The following is a 10,738-nucleotide window of genomic DNA, read 5'->3' on the forward strand; positions in this document are numbered from 1 at the left end:
AACATGACAATGAAAGGTTAACACATTAATTTTAGAAGAAATAGGTTGCTGAAAAATGTCTAAATATTGAAAGGATCTTTTGTAAACTTTACTTGGAAACTTATGTATTTATCAACGATGGAAAGCACACTGTGTTTTGAGAGCAAATTTAACGTAGCTTTTTGTGGGGTAAAAAAACGACTTTTGAGTTAATTCATATTTGTTTTTATAAAGGTCATAATATGTCGCATTATGACAACTGCGAGGAATTTCGATTTCGTTACCTCGCAGCAGGTGACGCATGCGCAGAGAGTCTCAGCCAAGCTGCCGAACGTGAGATTGATGTTATGGATTTTACAATGGCGTTTAAATACTTTGAATAACCAGTCTAATGTCAAACGAACGCCACTTTATGAATACCAGTTATTACGCATATACTGTAACTACACATCTGCTGCGTTACTATGCCGGTAAGTCGCTCTAGCCGTTTATATTTTGCTTTGTTGGCCAAGGGTTCCTCCCTTCCTCCCAATCCAATGAATGTGATGCTAACCGGTTAGCTTGTTAGCTCACTCGCCGTTTACCGGAGTGATACGAAAATGTACATTTTGTGCTTTGTTGCATGTTGTCTGTTTTTGTCCAATGCATACAACTACAGGAAGTACTCGTCAATTTTTCTTTAACTGTTGATGTTATCCAATGTTAGCGTCTCGTCATCCTTAGCAACCAAACGCCGATGATCCCAAACGAGTGTTGATTAGCCAACATCCTCTGATTTTTCCGTTTCTACTTGTGCATTCCAAATGATTTCCGATCATATTTCATGACCGAACGTGATATCTTGCAGAGCAATAAGCTTGACAAGCTGGAGGTGAGCGATAACGTCAAGGTGGTGGTGCGATGCCGTCCGCTCAACCAGAAAGAGACGGCGATGTGCCACAAGCAGGCCGTCGCCGTGGACGAGATCCGCGGTACCATCACCGTCAACAAGCTGGAGACCCAGCAGGAGCCCCCCAAAACCTTCACCTTTGACACGGTCTTTGGACCAGAAAGCAAACAGCTGGATGTCTACAACCTCACTGCCAGGCCCATCGTTGACTCTGTGCTGGCAGGATACAACGGTAAAACATGTGATCACGTTTTTGTTGTTTTATTTGATTTATTTATTTATTTATTTATTTATTTATTTAGGGGGGGGTGTCACGAATCATAAAACAGTTTCCCAACATTGAGCCAAGGCGCACATCTTGCAACCCATTTGGATGTTTTTTTTTTTTTTTTTTAAATGTTTATTTCTTTCCATTATAGGTACCATCTTTGCCTACGGGCAAACTGGAACCGGGAAAACCTTCACCATGGAAGGTGTGCGAGCAGTACCAGAGCTCCGTGGGATAATCCCCAACTCCTTTGCTCATATATTTGGTCACATTGCCAAAGCAGAGGGGGACACTAGGTACATAAACACTATTAACTCAAGGATTTTATTTCATCATAATTAATATTGCCTCTTTCTTTTGTATGTTGCACTTTTGCATTTCCAGCTGAAACATTTTTGCCATTGTACATTTTTTACAGGTTTCTGGTTCATGTATCATATCTGGAGATTTATAATGAAGAAGTGCGTGACTTGCTGGCCAAGGACCAGACACAAAGATTGGAGGTATCATATCCATAACTGAAAATAACGCAATTCCGCAAATACAGGATGCATCCTTAATTTAAGGGTCAGATTCTGGTATTTTCTGTTACCGTGTATAGGACGCACCAACAGTTCAGCCACAATGTAAAAACTATAGCAAAATACAATAAATTGCATCTTTGGAAATTGTTCATATTTTCATGTGTTCTTATACGTAAGTTATATATTTGTTGCCAGTTAAGTGTGTTTCAGATTTTCCACATCGTGAGTGGCCAGTGAACACTGTGCCAGTGTAATGCTGAATATGCTCAAAGCAGTAGCTTTTTTCTTTTCCTCGCGGTGCAACCTAAGTTCATTTTGCCATAAATACTCGAAGTTGCACAGCATCCATGTTTCACCAAGTTTATGATTGTGTGTATATGACACGGCTCCATACTTTGCCACTTTTAATTGAATCAGCTGGCGACATCATAACCTTTACTTGGTCCTCTCCGTTTTTAGTCATATTCCTGTGTATGAACATGTAAGGACTTGGACGTTGGTTCAGCCTGCTTGCTTCTTTTATTGAAAATAGTTCCATAACAACCTCAGCTAACATGAGCTGCTGTTAGCTGCCACAGGCACTGGTTGCCAATAGTCAACAGATTTCATTCCTCTCGCTCATCCCGTTTCGGTAATTATTGTAAGTAAGAATACAGCTGATGTAAAAATGTGCATCTGTGCATCAAAACTCAGCTAACATGGGTGACATATATATATATATATATATATATATATATATATATATATATATATATATATATATATATATATATATATATATATATATATATATATATATATATATCTTTTTTGGGGGGGGAAGTGAGTCAAAAGTAACTACCCAATTACCCAACTGTTGGGTAATTACGATACTTTTGATTCAGTGATTGATATTTAAACACATTGTCATTGTCAGATCTATAACTGGCAGAAAGAATTGCTGCACATTATAAATGTCTTTTTTCTACCTAATAGGTTAAAGAAAGACCAGATGTTGGTGTGTACATCAAAGATCTTTCTGGGTATGTTGCGAACAATGCTGATGACATGGACCGGATCATGACTTTGGGCAACAAGAACCGTAAGAATAGACTCAACAATCACACATTACAATATTATCTGTAATCTGTCTGCACAAAATGTTCAATGGGGTGACGTGGAAAAACCACAATGCGAATAATAAGGAATGCTAACTGACTGGAAAGAGGCTTTATTAGCAAGCTTGTACTTTGTAGCCTTTTAATTCACATACAATGGATGTTTTGTTGTGGCTTCGTCAATATTTTCACCAAAATACATTTCTTTTTTTTTTTTGCATTTAACTTTTAAAAGGCTCTGTTGGTGCCACAAACATGAATGAGCACAGCTCCAGATCGCACGCCATTTTCACCATCACCATCGAATGCAGCGAAAAGGGTGTGGATGGAAACCAGCACGTGCGCATGGGAAAACTTCATCTGGTTGATCTCGCAGTGCGTAAAACATTAGCTGCTTCACTTTAAAATTTAGACATTACTGCACCAGAAAAATTTCAAAAATTAGAACTCCTTATATACATATTTTTCCCGCTTTGTTGTCCGATCCAACACTTTTTATTCCCTAAACACTTCCCTATTAATTATGTTGTAAAAAACTATGTCCAATAAAATGTGCTGTTTTAGTTTGCAAAAATGAGTACAGTGATCCCTCGTATTTCGCGGTTAAACGGTTTAACTGGACACGCACACACACATAGAATTTAATGCATATTATTTACATTATTGACAAATATTACTCTAGTAGTGTACACACATTTACTTCAATCTTAAATGATTAAACCTTGTTCACTCACTGAACAGTAGTTACCACTTTCCATCTTTTGAACTTTCGTGAGCAGCTGCCCGGACATCCAATGAAAGTGAAGCCTCTTATATCATAACAATACACTTGAAATTTCAATTTATTACAGAAGAAATCTAGGTAAAAGTCAGATTTACAAAGCTGTGCATTTCTCCGTTGCTGTCTATGTAGGCACACAGATGGGTGTGCGCGCTTGTTCTCGGCACGCAAACGAGTCACGTGATCGACTCCCAGAGACCAAGCTTTCAATCAATGTGCTTACTAGCACGTTTGTAACATGTGCGTGTGTGCTGAGCGCACACTGGCGGTTACAGGAGAGACCCAGTAGAGACAAAAGCATCCTTTGGGATCCTCTAGCCTTTTGTAATAAATCAGAATTTAAGGAGTAAACTCTGCGTTTTAATCATGTTCAGTAAGCTTCTTGTTCCTCGCTCTCGTCGGACGTCCGAAGAAGTGCTAAACGTATTAGGCACGTGACTAGACAATGGAAGACATGGAAAAGAGAAGGATTATCGCTACATTTACTGTATAAGGTTTAATCATTTAAGATTAAAGTATATATTTGTACTGCAGTAGTAGTTCAACTTCCAAGGAGTGCCAGTGACAAGTATAGATAACTCGCCTATCTGGCACATCTCTCCGCAATATACCCCCCCCCCCCCCCCCCCCCCCCCCCTGACTTTTGTTTTTTAAACCAAAGTGGGGGATGGTTGTCAAATATCTCACATACAGTAAATCTCAAATACGTTTACTACTTTTGTCGTTAAGAGAAAAGAGAAGTTATTTTGAACATCTTATGTAAAGAAAGGTTTAGCCTTTATGATAATCCAAATAAAATAAAATGAAAAAGCGATAATGTAGACCAAGCCTGTGCCTAACTATTAATGTAATCCCTCCACGTCTCTCACAAGGGTTCAGAAAGACAAGGTAAAACAGGGGCCACGGGTCAGCGCCTCAAGGAAGCAACAAAAATCAATCTGTCGCTCTCCACACTTGGTAATGTCATCTCCGCCCTGGTGGATGGCAAGAGCACCCATGTGCCCTACAGGAACTCCAAACTTACCCGCCTGCTGCAAGATTCTCTCGGAGGCAACTCAAAGACCTTGATGGTAAGGTTCCAAGTTTGTAATGTTTGTACACACACCAAAAAAGTCACTATTTTAGAAATGGTAAAAGTTCAGCATGCTGACATTATTTGTTTGTCAACAAACAGTGCGCAAACATAGGTCCTGCAGACTACAACTACGACGAGACCATCAGTACCTTGCGCTATGCTAACAGAGCCAAAAACATCAAGAACAAAGCCAGAATCAACGAGGATCCCAAGGAAGCTCTCCTCCGAAAATTCCAGAAGGAAATAGAGGATCTGAAAAAGAAACTTGAAGAAGGTAGTAAACCAGTTGCTTGTTTGTTGTCTTTGGCATGTGACCTTGTATTGTTCTTTAACGCCTTGACCGTCCCAGGTGAGGAGATCTCAGGCTCAGACGGCAGCGGTTCAGAAGAGGTGGATGAAGGGGACGAAGAAGGAGGGGACGCTGGACAAGGACGCAGAAGGCGAAGAGGTAACAGAAAATTGAACTCATTTTGTCGTCATATGAAGGCAGGACATTTAACGTTGTGACATGCTGTCATGATTCCGTGTTAAGATAACATTATCATATGTTTTCCATCTTCTCTGGTTTTCTCAGAAGTATATTATTTTCCTACGTATTATTATTATTATTATTATTATTACTTAATTATTTTCCTACCTACAAATTGAGATGTGTTCAGTATTTACTTCCTGTGATGTCATGATATCTTTAAGGCAGATCACTATATCTTACTTTTACTGTAGTTGAAGAGACTCTTAAACTATGGTACCTGGAACATTTACTGTATATTTGACAAATTACAGTATAATTATTATTGAATTATAGGCTTTATTTTTAATTGCCCTCATTCCGCTCATGACTCAGCTCGGCTTTCAGGCCTTCACCTTCATTTTGTTCCATTTATTGACGTGTGTCATGCGTTCTGATTGTCTCCGCTGTGGTGGTATTTGTGTCTAACTGTTGTGTGTCCTTTCTCTTTCTGACATTATGTCTTAACAACACCTCTTCCTTCAAGGAGAAAGAGGTCGGTGTATTAATCTTCATGGTCTTTCTGTCTTGTCTTGCGACTGTTTTTGTTGAAAAGGATATAGTTGCAGGGTTATTCTTAAGTATGGTATAGCCCTAGTAATGTTTCTGCTCAAGAATGAATCCCACCTGTGGTTGTTCTTTATGTGCCGCTAAAATATTGGACATTGCACTTTTCCATTAACAAACCTTGTTTCAGGGAAGAAAAAGGTTTCCCCAGAAAAGATGGTGGAGATGCAGGCCAAGATTGAAGAGGAGCGAAAGGCTTTGGAGGCCAAGCTGGACATGGAGGAGGAAGAGAGGAACAAGGCAAAAGCCGAACTGGAGAAGAGGGAGAAGGATCTTCTCAAAGCACAGTGAGTCCACGAGAAGACTAAAGACAATTCCTTACTTTTCACTTAAAAACACATTTTCACCTTTAGGCAGGAGCATCATCTTCTGCGTGAGAAATTGTCTGCATTGGAGAAGAAGGTCATCGTGGGGGGCGTCGACCTCTTAGCGAAGGCTGAGGAGCAGGAGAAGCTCCTAGAGGAATCCAACAGTGAGTTGGAAGAACGTAGGCAAAGGGCAGAGCGTCTTCGCAAGGAGCTGGAGGAGAAGGAGGTAATAATTCAGCATAGATACTTTTATTGTGGCGGTTCTCTTTGGGGTTTTTTTCTGGTGGTAACTGGTGGATTGTTATTTTTAACATTTAGTTATAAAGCAATACTTTATCACAGGTAGTTGTAGACCATTCCAACAAAAAGTGAAATCTGTGATAAAGAAATTTACCTTAGCCCAGATTGTATATGGAATTTATGACTTTTATCATTTTTTAAGGTCTTTAAACACATTTGTCAATTCCTTTCTACCTACTGTACACAGTACCCTTGCTTTTCTGTGAATGTTAAAACAGCAAGAGCGCTTAGACATTGAGGAGAAGTACACAAGCCTCCAGGAGGAGGCCCAAGGGAAGACCAAGAAACTGAAAAAAGTGTGGACCATGCTGATGGCTGCCAAATCAGAGGTAAGTGACTCTGGCGGGGCAGTATGTTCAACATAAACTTAATTAGATTTGGAAATATACAAGCATCTGCTATACTCGTGCAGACCTTCATCAAGGTTGAACACGTTTGCCCAGTAGGTGGCAGAAAAATGCAGTTTCAGTGCAGTGAATATCACCAATCTTTACCAAATTGCTCCTCAATGTTTTGTGAAAATTAGAATGTAAGAAGGCAATAATTTACAATGAGGCGAATAAAGCTTGTCGTTGTCTTATGTGGCACTTTCTTTTTGTACTTCAGTTGGCAGATTTGCAACAAGAGCATCATCGTGAGATTGAGGGCCTCCTGGAAAACATCCGCCAGCTGAGCCGGGAGCTGCGTCTTCAAATGCTCGTCATAGACAACTTTATCCCTCAAGAATACCAGGTCGGCATTCATATGTCGTTTATACTTGTTTAAAATTTGTTGCCTCACATTTATTTATATACTTAATAATGCATATCAAGTTAGTCTTTGGGAGACGATGATGATGTGTGACTATGACAACATGCTCACAGCAAACACGGCCAAAGAATTGATCCTTTGTTGTTAATGAAGTTTGCAAGATATTTATCTAATGCTATAAATAAAATTAAAGCCAAAGTTTAAAACTAGACAAATTAAGAGTGTACATTGATGCCATCACTGCTCTTTATCGTGGCAAATATATAAACAACATCAATGTATTCTTTCCTTGTGAAGTGGCCTGTAACACTAGAATTATTTTTGAAATGCTCACATTGATCCAATCTCATTGTGGAAAATGTATATGTGTACATTTGACATCCCATTTTTTTCCGGATAGGAGATGATTGAGAACTATGTGCACTGGAATGAAGACATTGGAGAATGGCAACTGGTAATTTCCAATACATAGTGTAAGCGAATCATGGTGCCAAGTTCAGTATTGTCTATAACTTTGAATCTTTGTTTTGTCAGAAATGTGTCGCCTTCACTGGCAACAACATGAGAAAACAGACGCCTGCTCCGGGCAAAAAAGAAAAAGATGTAAGTGTTTTCTGCTCTGTTTGTCCAAGGCTAGTTGACAAATTTTCAAATCTGTCACTTCTGACCATCTCATCCTACAGCCTTTCGAGGTGGACCTGTCCTATGTGTATTATGCATACACAGAGGAGAGTATGCAACAGTCACTGATGAGACTAGAGAGGCCCAAAACCTCCAAAAGTAGTAAGAGTGGCCGACCAAAGACTGGCCGCAGGTAATTAAATTGCAGATCACACTACAACGTTATATGGGGTTAATCAAAAGCACTATAAATGTACATGATGTCAGTTAGCATTAATGTGGTGATAGTTCATTCTAGTGATAAGCACTTGTGCAACCACACTATTGACTATTGACTATATGACATGTAAGAACATAATATCTACTTATCTGCTGGTTTTTCCCACCGGTCAAGCAAATGTGTGTTCAAGGAGTCAGTTTATGGAACAACTATGAAATAGAACTGAAAAGATGTTGAATCAATGGCTGTACTCCAAAAGAGTTTTAAAATGTATTATTAAAAATATTTTTTTAAAAAAAAGATCTAAATTGATTACGATCTTGTATTAAAGTTTGTGACGTGTAAATTTGATATACGATATACAGTATATATAATTGTATTTATGCATGTTTTATTGTTTATACAGTATTGTTATTTTGCAGTGTGTGCAATGTTCACTAAAATAATCTATCAATTAAACAACAGGAGACAATGATATATGGATTTCGAGTTTGAACTGCTATTTAACTTTGCAGTATTCTGTTGGTTATATCCATCCATCTATTTTCTATAAATATACTATGTTAAATTTGTAAAATATACACATCGCTGACATCGGGCCAAAATCACATAAAGGCATTCTTTCATTCAGGAAAAAAAAAAAAAAAGATTTCACCACTCTTGGTCAGTCTACAGGTGCAATTCTTCCACAATCTTATTTTGTTTGAAATGGTCTGTTCGCGTTCTTGATGCAATGCTAATTTTAAAACAAATATACAATGTTTGGGGTCTGATAAAAGGTAACAATTTCTGAGAAGCAAGGATTCTGCCCGACGCCAGCAATTATACAGCATATTTTAAAAAATACATAAATAAATAAAAAGCTGGCCAGTGGAATAAAGCTGTGTTTGTTTGTTTATGTTTTGTTTTTCCCCATCATTGCACCCCATGTATATCAGATAGAAAGAGGTTAGTCGTTATCGGTGATTCGAAAATAGCGATCTTATTACATTGGATGCCAATTCGAATCAAGTTATAATTTAGCCCTATTTGATACAGTGACCTATCTGTTGTACATTCATGCCGATGTCAGGATATAATCTGCCGTTCTGAGAAGCTGCCTTCCTGATAGAGCGTTAGCACTTATCTGGTATCGTTTTTCACAGGAAAAGGTCTGCGAAAGCAGAGGCGGCCGTCGAGTCCCCTCTGCAGTGAAGACATGAAGAGCTTCACTGATGCCCCTTTTTTAAAAGGTGAATGGAGTACACTGTTTAGCTGACACAGGTTTCAATGTGACGCAGTATAAGCTGTTTGGAGTATTATAGTCAATATCCAGTAAAAGATGTGAAAATATGTGAGCTGGATCTGTAGGTTCTGCTAATTGATATCATACACTTATGAAAGATCTATAAGACAAATTGAATTTTGAACGATTGAGGCAAATACTTTTACTCAGAGGAAAGATTAGCGATAAGTATTTAGGTGAAAGTGCGCTTTCTACTATTTCACGTGGGTCAGAAACTTGGAGAGCGTGCATGTCAGCCGGCTCTCATTAGTGCCACTTGTTTGTCTTTTGTTTTGAAAAATGCTACAGCTGTATTATTGAGATGCATCATATTTACTGTATGCCTTAGTATAATGCACTTGTATGAGGCTTTGTGAAGGTCATGTTCATTTTGTAGTGGTGGCTACCGGCTTTTGTTTTATATCATATATGTCTATTGTTTACATTCACCCTGAATATTTTATTTATTAAATTATTTTACACACGTTTACCTCAATTTTGTGTCGCTCGTCATTGTTTTTCTCTATTATATTTGAGGTTCTTTAGTAAGATGTGGTCCATTCCAAATTAAATCAAATGAGATGAGAAAGCAAGTTTGGAATGAAATACGGCAGGTCAAAATTGACATCATCCAAAGTGTACCACATCATGGGTCGAACAAACCATTTAGGATGTTGAACATCAAAATCAAACTTTGTTTTATCAGACAGTTACACATTTTGAGGTTTTTTTATGTAGTTGCGCTTAGATGATTTTCTTTACAAAACAAGTTTATTCACAGTGGCTCTGAAATGGGAGAGGTACGCGTACCCCTGCATTTACATGAAGGAACTTCAGGTGGTATATGACATTTTAACAGACTTTATGCAGGTATCAACAAAGCTAATGCTTGTTAATGTTGTTGCAGAAAAGCTCTTTCAAATCAAGAGCAAATTAATTGGAATGTGAAGCAACATTTAAATTGTGGTCCAATTAAGTTGTATGCTTTTGAGGAGGGGGAGGGGGGGCTGGGTGTTGGGTCAAAACAACCCAAATACTGTAGCAGTCAGTCCCTTATTGACCCATAATGGGTCATAACTTTTTATATCTTATAATTGAGTGGCAACCTGTCCTGAGGTCCCCCCATGTCCTGTCCAAAATCATTTGGATCAGAGTACAAGTCACGCTTCTCATTCCTTTACAGCAAACTAATAAATTAACAAAAACGTAAAAGGTACACTTCAGTCACATTTTGTACATGATTGTTTTATTCCCCATCCATCGATATTGGAAAATAATTAGCATTTTGCTGACAAATAAATATGAACAATTCAACTGTGCAAAAATAAATATATTTTGTAAAGAATAAAATAAGTTATTCAAATAAACTCATCACTTTTATCAATAAAACTGTTGCTGTACGCATTTTACAATATCTGCTAACAGCTTGCATAGGGAATATTTTGCGTTTCTCAGGTGACATGTCTCAACTCCGTTCTGGAAGACAACAGGTTCAGTAAATTACTAAACTGGAAGAAATTCACATATACACACACACACACACATATATATATATATATATATATATATATATATATATATATATAT

General features: G+C 38.1%; 1 protein-coding gene across 1 annotated transcript; it reads left to right on the forward strand.

The window, feature by feature from the left end:
- The first annotated feature begins 294 nt into the window (after positions 1-294).
- kif3a (kinesin family member 3A) lies at positions 295-9,647 on the forward strand. The gene is made up of 17 exons (XM_088431175.1): positions 295-449; positions 827-1,100; positions 1,288-1,432; positions 1,555-1,639; positions 2,636-2,741; positions 2,993-3,132; positions 4,411-4,608; positions 4,713-4,887; positions 4,963-5,061; positions 5,819-5,975; positions 6,042-6,222; positions 6,515-6,625; positions 6,903-7,028; positions 7,447-7,500; positions 7,581-7,649; positions 7,730-7,860; positions 9,033-9,647. Exons 1-17 carry the CDS (start codon positions 444-446, stop codon positions 9,079-9,081), a joined length of 2,106 nt encoding a protein of 701 aa, XP_088287301.1. The 5' UTR covers positions 295-443; the 3' UTR covers positions 9,082-9,647.
- The last annotated feature ends 1,091 nt before the right edge of the window (positions 9,648-10,738 follow it).

The sequence above is a fragment of the Hippichthys cyanospilos genome, chromosome 13 (genome assembly GCF_059441005.1).
Source record: "Hippichthys cyanospilos isolate Australia breed blue-spotted pipefish chromosome 13, RoL_Hcya_1.0, whole genome shotgun sequence".
In the NCBI taxonomy this organism is placed as follows: domain Eukaryota; kingdom Metazoa; phylum Chordata; class Actinopteri; order Syngnathiformes; family Syngnathidae; genus Hippichthys; species Hippichthys cyanospilos.

Coding starts and splice junctions, on each gene's coding strand:
- kif3a (XM_088431175.1), top strand. Junction 2,742..2,992: donor GACTTTGGGCAACAAGAACC/GTAAGAATAGAC, acceptor AACTTTTAAAAG/GCTCTGTTGGTGCCACAAAC. Junction 6,626..6,902: donor TGATGGCTGCCAAATCAGAG/GTAAGTGACTCT, acceptor TTTGTACTTCAG/TTGGCAGATTTGCAACAAGA.